Source organism: Xenopus laevis, chromosome 6L, assembly GCF_017654675.1.
Source record: "Xenopus laevis strain J_2021 chromosome 6L, Xenopus_laevis_v10.1, whole genome shotgun sequence".
Classification (NCBI taxonomy): domain Eukaryota; kingdom Metazoa; phylum Chordata; class Amphibia; order Anura; family Pipidae; genus Xenopus; species Xenopus laevis.
The window spans coordinates 162,622,775-162,635,035 of NC_054381.1; the positions used below are offsets into that span (position 1 = coordinate 162,622,775).

A 12,261-nucleotide genomic window follows, 5' to 3' on the forward strand; every position below is an offset into this window, starting at 1 on the left:
CATTTAGTGTAGAAAGACAGCACTTACTCATAAGCCTATGAGGAATGAATGGATATTGGAAAGTTGTATCAGGAGTCAGAAGCAGCAGTGCAGAGAAGAGAAAGGGACAGACACAATGACAGTTACACAGAACTATAAACCCAGTGAGAATGAGGAATGAATGGATATTGGGAAGTTGTATCAGGAGTCAGAGGCAGCAGTGCAGAGAAAGGGACAGACACAATGACAGTTACACAGAACTATAAACCCAGTGAGAATGAGGAATGAATGGATATTGGGAAGTTGTATCAGGAGTCAGAAGCAGCAGTGCAGAGAAGAGAAAGGGACAGACACAATGACAGTTACACAGAACTATAAACCCAGTGAGAATGAGGAATGAATGGATATTGGGAAGTTGTATCAGGAGTCAGAAGCAGCAGTGCAGAGAAAGGGACAGACACAATGACAGTTACACAGAACTATAAACCCAGTGAGAATGAGGAATGAATGGATATTGGGAAGTTGTATCAGGAGTCAGAGGCAGCAGTGCAGAGAAAGGGACAGACACAATGACAGTTACACAGAACTATAAACCCAGTGAGAATGAGGAATGAATGGATATTGGGAAGTTGTATCAGGAGTCAGAGGCAGCAGTGCAGAGAAGAGAAAGGGACAGACACAATGACAGTTACACAGAACTATAAACCCAGTGAATATGAGGAATGAATGGATATTGGGAAGTTGTATCAGGAGTCAGAAGCAGCAGTGCAGAGAAAGGGACAGACACAATGACAGTTACACAGAACTATAAACCCAGTGAGAATGAGGAATGAATGGATATTGGGAAGTTGTATCAGGAGTCAGAGGCAGCAGTGCAGAGAAAGGGACAGACACAATGACAGTTACACAGAACTATAAACCCAGTGAGAATGAGGAATGAATGGATATTGGAAAGTTGTATCAGGAGTCAGAAGCAGCAGTGCAGAGAAGAGAAAGGGACAGACACAATGACAGTTACACAGAACTATAAACCCAGTGAGAATGAGGAATGAATGGATATTGGGAAGTTGTATCAGGAGTCAGAAGCAGCAGTGCAGAGAAGAGAAAGGGACAGACACAATGACAGTTACACAGAACTATAAACCCAGTGAGAATGAGGAATGAATGGATATTGGGAAGTTGTATCAGGAGTCAGGACCAGCAGTGCAGAGAAAGGGACAGACACAATGACAGTTACACAGAACTATAAACCCAGTGAGAATGAGGAATGAATGGATATTGGGAAGTTGTATCAGGAGTCAGAAGCAGCAGTGCAGAGAAAGGGACAGACACAATGACAGTTACACAGAACTATAAACCCAGTGAGAATGAGGAATGAATGGATATTGGGAAGTTGTATCAGGAGTCAGAAGCAGCAGTGCAGAGAAGAGAAAGGGACAGACACAATGACAGTTACACAGAACTATAAACCCAGTGAGAATGAGGAATGAATGGATATTGGGAAGTTGTATCAGGAGTCAGGACCAGCAGTGCAGAGAAAGGGACAGACACAATGACAGTTACACAGAACTATAAACCCAGTGAGAATGAGGAATGAATGGATATTGGGAAGTTGTATCAGGAGTCAGAGGCAGCAGTGCAGAGAAAGTGACAGACACAATGACAGTTACACAGAACTATAAACCCAGTGAGAATGAGGAATGAATGGATATTGGGAAGTTGTATCAGGAGTCAGAAGCAGCAGTGCAGAGAAGAGGATGGATATTGGGAAGTTTCACTGACTGATATTTTCTATCATTAAAGAACATTTTCATTTCTCATTATTTGAGTTCAGTTCCCCTTTAATGAATACAATGTATTTATATAAAAGTGCCTCAGAGATTCCCGGGGGTCCGGGGTCTATTCTGGTGACGTCCCTCATGTAGATCTCAGGTATTTGAATACAACCTCTATCCGACAACACCAACAACCACTATATTCGCGCTGTGGTCCCTTTAAGGGCTGCCACTTATAGTAAATGACTTGCACCTGAGTTGCCCCACATTGACCTTTAACCTCGAGGCTGTGGGGCTGATCACTGTGGATTGTGACTAACGCTCAAGCCCAGACTTTCAGGTAAGTCCCAGAACGTTGGAAGCAGTTGTGTCCCCTCTTGCAGGAATCAATGACTATTGGGGGGAGTTTCCATTCCTGGGGGGCATTATGTACCCCTGAACTCCCTGCTGGATTAATTAGCTGCTCATTAGCAGAAACTGCACTGCTGGTTGAGGATCCTGCTGTGTCTGCAAACAATTATCTGCTGGGGTTCACTGGTGTGAGAGGATGGGACCCCCAAACTGTGAGTATGTGGGGTACAGGGACCCCCTCTCTCATTAACCCTGCACTAGCTGGATATTATCTCATTAGACTCCATTATTTCAGTCTGTTCTGGCCGGGGCCCGTGTGGCTCTGAGATCATTAGAACACATGGATGTTACATGGGGCCCCGTGAGTTAATCAGGAGCCACAGAGCAGTGACATTGTCTCTTTACTCCTAATTTATCTGTACACTGTGCCTTTAAATTAACCCCCTCCCAAAAGGTTGTTATTCCTCATTCTCTAAGTCATTGCCGGTGTCTGTCCCTTTGTATTCTGTGCACTGCTGGCTCTGACTCCTGAAACACTAAAGCAACTTCCCAATCTCCATTCAATGAGTTTATATTTATGTGCAATTGTCCAGGGGGGGTGTGAGTGGGGTCAGTTAATATTTTGGGGCCTGATTTACTGTAAGTGACCGAAATTAGTTACTGCCCCATTCACTGCTCTGGGCAACGTGGCAACTCCCTGCACCCCCAAAATACATTTGTGGTTCTCTGTATCTGCCGCTTTGTTACCACTAGATGGCGCTGCCCCACTAAAGTCTATGGGGATCATTAATAGAGTAATTAACAGCCCTGCAGTTGGTCTCTCTGTACTATGTGTTGCTGCTCTTTCTCTTCAGCTATTTGTAAATACTTTCTATAGTGAGATTCAGTGGATTGTCTGGTTGCTAGGGACAGTCAGCCTGGCAACCCCAGCAGCAGATGAAATTGCAAGATGCAGAGAATAGAACAGTTTAATTCTGTAACTGTGTTTTATGTGCAGTGACCCCACAACCAGAGGGCCCCTGGGGGTAGAGACATGAGCAAAGGGCACATTTAATTGGGCATTTAATAAATATATATAAATATAACACAGGTTGGGACCCCTAATAGATGCAGCTCATTCCCTTTAAGTTGGGGCCACAGGGTAACGAGTTTTTTCCATTACTTGGGGCCACGCCCTTGTATGGGTGCAGGGTTATAGGGGGGATGGGTCGTACAGCTGTCGGAGGATTCTGGGATATGTAGTTTAACCACATGAGCACAAGTTGGATCCAGCCACTTTAGGTCTGTTGTTGCCCCGGGTGGGGGGAGGGTGCAGATATCATGAGGGTGGGAGCCGCCAGCAAGGGGACAATGGGGTCGGCCGGGGACGGTTCCTCCCAGTATCAGTATTTACTAAGAGTCAATTCATTCACAAATTGCTGCTGTTTGGCTTGTGGATGCAGGTGACTCATGGCTGGGCCCTAGGGCTGGGGGGCCCCGTGGGAGAGATTCTGCAGGTTCCTCTGAGATGCCAGTCTGGGGGGCCAGAGTAGAACTAGGGGTTGGTAGAAGAGACGGACCAGGTCTAAATAAATACTTGGATTTTGGTGCAAAAATGCAGAATAACCGTTTTTTTTGCACCAAAATCGTCTGCGTCTCCCCCAACACTGAGCCCCTAAATGTCCCCAATGTTGTCACAGAAGATCTTATTGGTTTGGCCCAGGGATCAGTTTGGGGCCCAAGTCATTAGAATTTATTGGACCCCGGAGGGACCGACCCATAAACATGTCACTGCCATTGGGGGGGGGGTGCTGGTTTAGTTCTCGGGTATTGAAGGTGGGGCTCCCCTATAGTTGGGGTTCGCTGCTGCAGGGATGGGGCAGGTTCCACTTGGGAAGGGGAGGTCTCTATGTCTGACTGATCCCCCTCTTGTCTCCCCAGACCCTGTTCTCACCTCGCGCCCCCCCCCCAGCCCTGGAGTCTGAGGAGCCACTTGTTGGAGGTTGATCTGCATAACAAAGGGTTAATTAGGGAGGGAAGTGCCGAGTCTCAGGATGAGAGACCCCTCCAGTCTGTACTCAGGATTCCCAGCTGGATCCCAGTATGAAAGTGTGGAGCCTCCCAGCCTTGCCCTGCTGAGCTCTATAGACCAGGAGCAGCTCCCAGTGGCCACCGGCCAGTCCTATAATCACAGTGTCCAGCCTTGGCCCCAACCTTGGCCACCCTTGTCCCTGTACAGAGAGGGGGGCACGTGGAGCCCAGACAGAGGCAGTATGTATGGACTCTCCCCCGGCACCCACGAGGGCTCCTGCACCCACACTCACGAGGGCCCCAAGGACTCAATGGCAGGAGACCAGACCAGGTCCAGGAAGAGCAAAAAGAAGAATTATCATCGATATAACAAGCCCCCCTATTCCTACCTGGCTATGATTGCCCTGGTCATCCAGAACTCGCCCGAGAAGAGGCTCAAACTCTCCCAGGTAAGGGGGGCAAGTGGGGCAACTCGAATATCTGCCGGAGTAGTCCTTGTGTGTCTGGCACCTTCTCCTGAGCATCTACTTGTCATGGACCTGCTCTCAACTCACTTGTTACTGCTGGTACCGACTCCATAATATTAGTTATATTGTATCACTGCTGGTACCGACTCAATAATATTAGTGTTATATTGTATCACTGCTGGAACTGACTACTAATAATAGTTTTGTGTCTGTCCCTTTCTCTGCACTGCTGGTTCTGACTCCTGATGCAACTTCCCAATATCCATTCATTCCTCATTCTCACTGGGTTTGTAGTTCTTTGTAACTGTCATTGTGCCTGTCCCTTTCTCTTCTCTGCACTGCTGCTTCTGACTCCTGATACAACTTCCCAATATCCATTCATTCCTCATTCTCACTGGGTTTATAGTTCTGTGTAACTGTCATTGTGTCTGTCCCTTTCTCTGCACTGCTGCCTCTGACTCCTGATTACAACTTCCCAATATCCATTCATTCCTCATTCTCACTGGGTTTATAGTTCTGTGTAACTGTCATTGTGTCTGTCCCTTTCTCTGCACTGCTGCTTCTGACTCCTGATACAACTTCCCAATATCCATTCATTCCTCATTCTCACTGGGTTTATAGTTCTGTGTAACTGTCATTGTGTCTGTCCCTTTCTCTGCACTGCTGCTTCTGACTCCTGATACAACTTCCCAATATCCATTCATTCCTCATTCTCACTGGGTTTATAGTTCTGTGTAACTGTCATTGTGTCTGTCCCTTTCTCTGCACTGCTGCTTCTGACTCCTGATACAACTTCCCAATATCCATTCATTCCTCATTCTCACTGGGTTTATAGTTCTGTGTAACTGTCATTGTGTCTGTCCCTTTCTCTGCACTGCTGCCTCTGACTCCTGATACAACTTCCCAATATCCATTCATTCCTCATTCTCACTGGGTTTATAGTTCTGTGTAACTGTCATTGTGTCTGTCCCTTTCTCTGCACTGCTGCTTCTGACTCCTGATACAACTTCCCAATATCTATTCATTCCTCATTCTCACTGGGTTTATAGTTCTGTGTAACTGTCATTGTGTCTGTCCCTTTCTCTTCTCTGCACTGCTGCTTCTGACTCCTGATACAACTTCCCAATATCCATTCATTCCTCATTCTCACTGGGTTTATTGTGTCTGTCCCTTCCTCTGCACTGCTGCCTCTGACTCCTGATACAACTTCCCAATATCTATTCATTCCTCATTCTCACTGGGTTTAAAGTTCTGTGTAATTGCTACTGAACGTTGTGTCTGTCCGGTGGTTTATATTCTGTGCACTGCTGGTTCTGACTTCTGAAACAATGTAGCAATAAGCACCTGAATACTAGACCTGTAGAAGTAACTCACATGCAACAATGTTTCCAGTTGGCCCCCTGTAGGAGCGGCAGCCCCCGGGCTTGGGATGTGAGTGTGAGCTGTGGGGGTAAATGATTAGATGGGGGGGCAGATGGGGGAGGGGCAGGGATTATTCAGATTGGTCCTTAGGAAGGTCCATTTATTTTTCCCATACAGTTGAACAGCAGATAAGCCCCCGCTCTGTGTATTTAACTCCTTACTGTAAACGAAAGGCAAAGTGCAAAGGTCAAACCAAATAAGAAATCAGCCCCCCCCAGGGATTCCCAGCAGGGGGCCGGGAGTCTGCACTCTATAGGGGGCTCCTATCTGGGCTCCTGAGTGACAGCGACAGCTCCGAGATAAGGCCGGAGGCACCGAGATGTTTGATAATGAGAGTTTGTTACAGGGACCCCGGGCTAAAACTATTTGTGGGGCCAAATTTATCTTCTCTCCATCCTGAAAATGTCCAGCTGCTGTTTATTGACAACTCCCGGCATCTTGCTGCATCCTCAGAGCTGTAGTTCATACACACACATATATATATATATATATATATATATATATATATATAATCTCTCTGCTAGTTAGGGGTACATTATCCCTTATAATACATGAGTGATACTCAGAGTTCCCTGTATAACTCAGCCTGCAGCCTTGTGCCTTTATATGGTCACAGAACAACCCCTCAGTGACTTCTAATATCCTTATCATTTACAGTAGGGGGTACATTATCCCTTATAATACATGAGTGATACTCAGAGTTCCCTGTATAACTCAGCCTGCAGCCTTGTGCCTTTATATGGTCACAGAACAACCCCTCAGTGACTTCTAATATCCTTATCATTTACAGTAGGGGGTACATTATCCCTTATAATACATGAGTGATACTCAGAGTTCCCTGTATAACTCAGCCTGCAGCCTTGTGCCTTTATATGGTCACAGAACAACCCCTCAGTGACTTCTAATATCCTTATCATTTACAGTAGGGGGTACATTATCCCTTATAATACATGAGTGATACTCAGAGTTCCCTGTATAACTCAGCCTGCAGCCTTGTGCCTTTATATGGTCACAGAACAACCCCTCAGTGACTTCTAATATCCTTATCATTTACAGTAGGGGGTACATTATCCCTTATAATACATGAGTGATACTCCGAGTTCCCTGTATAACTCAGCCTTCCTGAATTCTGTTCCCTTTGCAGATCCTGAAGGAGGTCAGTACACTCTTCCCCTTCTTTAATGGGGATTATATGGGTTGGAAAGACTCCATCAGGCACAACTTGTCTTCCAGTGACTGCTTCAAGAAGGTAAGTGTGAGTTGTGGTTGACACCAGAAACTTAGACCTGGGTCTGGGCCATTTCCTCCCATTATATGTGGGATTGGTGGTATCTCCTGGGGAGGTCTATAACAGGTGTGGGTGGGATAGTCTATCCCCAGGTATGGGATACTTTTTGTAATTTCAGCTCCTCTGGTTTTGTCTGACTTACCCTTGACGTCTATAATGCAGGTGAAATGGCTAGTACCTTTGCTACTGGAACGGGGGTAGAATTTGACATGTGGGAATCAAGACCAGTGAAGTCTGTCATTTTCTATTGCCCCAAGTAACTTTGCCTTTAATTATTCTTGCCATCTAGTGACAGTGGGAGATCTTGGATTAATTTAATTTATTGTCCCAGGAACAGTTGCACCAGCAATAACTTGGCCTCTTGTCATCTCATCTACAGATTCTCAAAGACCCTGGAAAGCCCCAGGCCAAGGGTAACTTCTGGACGGTGGATGTGAGCCGGATTCCTCTGGATGCGATGAAGCTGCAGAACACTGCGTTGACCCGAGGTGGATCAGACTACTTTGTCCAGGATTTGGCTCCATACATCCTACATAACTATAAATATGAGCACAATGCAGGGGCGTATGGTCACCAGATGCCTCCAAGTCATGCCAGATCCCTGTCTTTGGCAGAGGACTCTCAACAGACCAACACTGGTGGCAAACTTAACACATCCTTTATGATTGATTCCCTACTCCATGACCTGCAAGAGGTGGATCTGCCTGATGCCTCCAGGAACCTTGAGAACCAAAGGATCTCTCCGGCTGTAGCCATGAACAATATGTGGAGCTCTGCTCCTCTTCTCTACACTCATTCCAAGCCAACAAGGAATGCCAGAAGCCCTGGTTTGTCCACCATCCATTCCACGTACTCCTCTTCCAGCTCCAGCATTTCTACAATCTCCCCCGTTGGGTTTCAGAAGGAGCAGGAGAAAAGTGGTCGACAAACTCAAAGGGTTGGCCATCCCATTAAACGATCAAGAGAGGACGATGACTGCAGTACCACATCTTCAGATCCTGACACTGGGAACTACTCTCCCATTGAGCCCCCAAAGAAGATGCCCTTGCTTTCATTGGACTTGCCCACTTCTTACACAAAGAGTGTGGCACCTAATGTAGTGGCACCACCAAGTGTCCTGCCCTTCTTTCATTTTCCTCGCTTCACCTACTATAATTATGGACCTTCACCCTACATGACCCCACCATACTGGGGTTTTCCACATCCTACAAATTCTGGTGGGGATAGTCCACGTGGACCCCAATCTCCTCTGGACCTAGACAACATGTTACGGGCCATGCCACCCAACAAGAGTGTGTTTGATGTGTTGACAAGTCACCCAGGTGACCTCGTCCATCCGTCCTTCCTCAGTCAATGCTTGGGCAGCAGTGGTTCCCCGTACCCAAGCAGACAAGGCCTTATGTAGAGACGGAGGCCTCCTGGCCTGACCTGGAGTGGACACTCAATGAAATGAAACCTGGGTACCAGGTGCTTCTGTTCCTACTGACTTCATACATTGCTGTAGATATTGTGGGGCCCATGGTTCTGGGAGTAGTGGGTGGTTGGAGGGTTGTTTACAGCAGGGAGGAACCAGATCTAAAGTGTTTTTTTATATTTCTGCCATTTTAATCCTGTCTGGGTTCTGCCAGGAACTGACGGGGGTCTTGTACCCTACATATTGCACTAATGTTGAGTTGCTGTGGGCCCCATCATGTTACTCTGCAGCCCCCTCTTGGCAGGGATACTGGGAGGCTGAACATTGAGTGGCCTGATAACCAGTTGCTGATAACCAGTCGCTGGTGCCACCAGTACCGATTGTCCCACAGCTACTGGGTGGATGCCCCTTGACCAGTAGTCTTTAATTGAGGGGTTTTTATAAGGGCCCTTAACTTTGCAATACGACACCCCTAATTTGACATTCCAAAATCCAAGTGTATCAGTGGAAAGACTGGTCAAGTTATGGCTCGTTGGGCCCAGACCAGGACTGGCACCTCTGTGGGCAGCCGGCCATTAGTCCCAGCATGAGCCAGTGGAATTCTGGGATTTTGTATGAATGAAGGAGGGGATGTTATTAGAGATTTATTTATTGGGAAGAGATTGCCCCTCCCACTGGTCTGCCTCTAGGGACCAATCAGTCGGGGACAATTGACTTTTTGTAAGGTTTTATTTGAATGTTTTTATTTGGGCTGAGGGCTTTATCCCCAGTCCCTAAAGTTTCTAACGTGAGACAATGAGCAAAAGACTTTTTAAATGCTTTTAAAGGTGACGTTTCCCACCTCTTTCTTCTCTAGGGGACAAATGAGAGAGGGGGTACGGCCCGATCTATAGACATGGGGGTATAATGGGGAGGTGTGGATCATCCTTCAAGTATATAGTGACCTACAATATCCCCTGCAACTTACTGAGGGTCTCCCTATTGGGCCCTACACCTCTGTTCATTTAATGGCTGTGATTATAAATTAAACCCAATGGGTGACACTCCTGCTGCAGGCTGCACTGCTCTTTGCTATTCTGTCTGTACATTTTTTGTTGTTTCTAATTCTCAATCTGTCCATTGGAATGCTGAGGATGGCGCCCCCTAGTGCCGGATCACTGAAGTGCACTGGAGCTGATTGTGTGTCAATGATGGGAATGTGACTCCTTGTACAATTTAATGGATCTGTTTATTGAGCAGTCCACAAGTGGGAGCTGCCATATTTCCAACTAAAGCATCAGCAGAGCAATGTGGCTGCCCCCATACAAGGAAATGTAATGTCCCAATATCCATCCATTCCTCATTCATTGGGTTTTATAGTAATTTTTATGTTTGTCATTGTCCGTCCCTTTCTGTTCTTCTTGGCTGGGGGCTTCTGGAGTGGGAACCAGCGGTGCAGAGAACAGAAACGGACAAACATAACATAACGACAACTATAAACCCAATGAGAATGAGGAATGAACGGATACTGAGAAGTTGGACAGAACAGCAGCCAATAGTTTAGTTCCCCTTTAACCTCTTGTGGATTGTACATATGAGCTGGGTTTTTCCGCTGCCTCTTCTGATGTGGCGCCAGAAGACATTTTGAATTGACAGTTGGGTTTATTATATTGTTTTGCTTAATCTGTAATGGAAGCTGGGCCCTCTGGGGCCCCACGTAGAAACCTCCGTTCCCAGGGAGCGGCCCCAATGGATGTCTGTGCAACAGAAGAGCCTGTTAATATCCTGGATGTACTTGATATGATATTGTTTGTGTGACCCGACTGTGCCATGAATAAACCCGCGCTTGCACTTTAACTGCCTCTGTGCTTTCATCTCTCTTCACTGCGGGGCCTCGGGGGTTAATGGGATCTGCATGAAATGGTCAGTTATTGCCAAAACTGCCTGTTATTACACCCCCTCCCCCCCCACAGGATCTGGGACAGGGGTGACTACATAGGATGTTGGGTCATAAGATTTAGGAATCCTAATGGCACTTCCCACTGATCACTTAGGTTCCCTGGGGCAGTTAGGTTCCCTGGGGCAGTTAGGTTCCCTGGGGCAGTTAGGTTCCCTGGGGCAGTTACGTTCCCCGGGGCAGTTACTTACTCTGGGCCATAGTGTTGCTGTTTGGGGCTTATTAATATTAATGGTCACCGGGATCTTGGGACTTGTAGTTTAATATACGCACTAAATAAGTTACTGGAAAATATATTAACCCTGCCTTCTAGTTGCTGGGGTCACTGACTCCCTGCACAACCTCATATACTCTGTGAGGAGGACAAACACCTGTCCAGTTTGGCTGCCAGAAAAACTTGGGCTAGTTCCCGGATCATCTTCTAACAGTTGCCCCATGTTTTCTCCCTTTGCTAAAAAGACATCCGACCCTTCCTTGTACCAGTCTAATATATCTGCCAGTTCAACTGATTCAGGGGATTATTCCCAGCACTCCCTGTAACAATCCTTTCCTCTATTCTGATTGGATCCCTTGTGGCTGCTGGGAGGGGCTACTGGTATAGGAAGGCAGCCATTGGCCCACAGGCAATACAGGGGCTGTGCATGGGCAGCTTTACCGTATTCTGCACATAAGAACAGGCATGTGGCTCCGCCTACTTCCTTTCATCCAACCAATAGGAATTTTGTATCTCCGTCAATATTACTTGTTCACCATGACCTGAGGCCCAACGGATTAGGCAGAAATGAGAGTATAGGGGCAGCTTTAGGCACCAGAGGGGTTATTGTACCTCCCACCCTTATAGATGTAATGAGATATATTGTATGAAAATAAAGTGTCAGCCCAGAGTATTCGTATTGGAACCTGGGGGCCAGTGAGACACAAAGAAGTCAGTGTAAAAGCTCATTTATAACTTGTATGGCAACCAGCATGGCAGCTCCTACTACAAGAAATAAATACAACTGAAACAACTAAATCCCCAACACGTCCATCCTGGGGCCACACAAACTCTGATCCCTCAATCAGTTCCCTGTTGTATCTAATGATTTACTGTCCTATAAGCCCCCACTCTGTGCATATCAAAGCCCCCCCACCGGGCCCCTCACTCTCATCCCCTGCAACAGGGGCCCCCTGCAGAGATAGTGGGAAATCTGACATCAAACCATTTGTTTCACAGCTTCTCCCTCCCCCCCACTGCCCTCCCCTATAATCTCACCCCCTGGAACTATAGCAGGGTGACCCCCCCAATGTTTCTATACATCTGTAACCCTGTTATGAGCTAAGGGGGCCCAGTCTGAAGGTCAGTTAGGGGGAGATTTGGGGTGAGTGCTTATTTGTACCCTGGGTACCCCTGGAACTATAGCAGGGTGACCCCCCAATGTTTCTATACATCTGTAACCCTGTTATGAGCTAAGGGGGCCCAGTCTGAAGGTCAGTTAGGGGGAGATTTGGGGTGAGTGTTTATTTGTACCCTGGGTACCCCTGGAACTATAGCAGGGTGACACCCCAATGTTTCTATATATCTGTAACCTTGTTATGAGCTAAGGGGGCCCAGTCTGAAGGTCAGTTAGGGGGAGATTTGG

General features: G+C 46.9%; 1 protein-coding gene across 3 annotated transcripts; it reads left to right on the plus strand.

Annotated features, from left to right (window-relative positions):
* The first annotated feature begins 1,948 nt into the window (after positions 1–1,948).
* On the plus strand, positions 1,949–10,542 carry foxh1.L (forkhead box H1 L homeolog). Of its 3 annotated transcripts, none has more exons than XM_018266326.2 (4): positions 1,949–2,094; positions 4,026–4,564; positions 7,149–7,253; positions 7,672–10,542. In XM_018266326.2, the coding sequence occupies exons 2-4, from the start codon at positions 4,139–4,141 to the stop codon at positions 8,695–8,697; spliced, it is 1,557 nt and encodes a 518-aa protein (XP_018121815.1). In that variant the 5' UTR covers positions 1,949–2,094; positions 4,026–4,138; the 3' UTR covers positions 8,698–10,542.
* The last annotated feature ends 1,719 nt before the right edge of the window (positions 10,543–12,261 follow it).

What these genes read in the sequence shown, in the direction of transcription:
- foxh1.L (XM_018266326.2), top strand. Translation starts at nt 4,139, where the DNA reads ATGAGAGACCCCTCCAGTCTGTACTCAGGATTCCCAGCTGGATCCCAG. An exon ending in AGAGGCTCAAACTCTCCCAG is followed by an intron (nt 4,565 to 7,148) that starts GTAAGGGGGGCA and finishes TTCCCTTTGCAG; the next exon opens with ATCCTGAAGGAGGTCAGTAC. An exon ending in CCAGTGACTGCTTCAAGAAG is followed by an intron (nt 7,254 to 7,671) that starts GTAAGTGTGAGT and finishes TCTCATCTACAG; the next exon opens with ATTCTCAAAGACCCTGGAAA.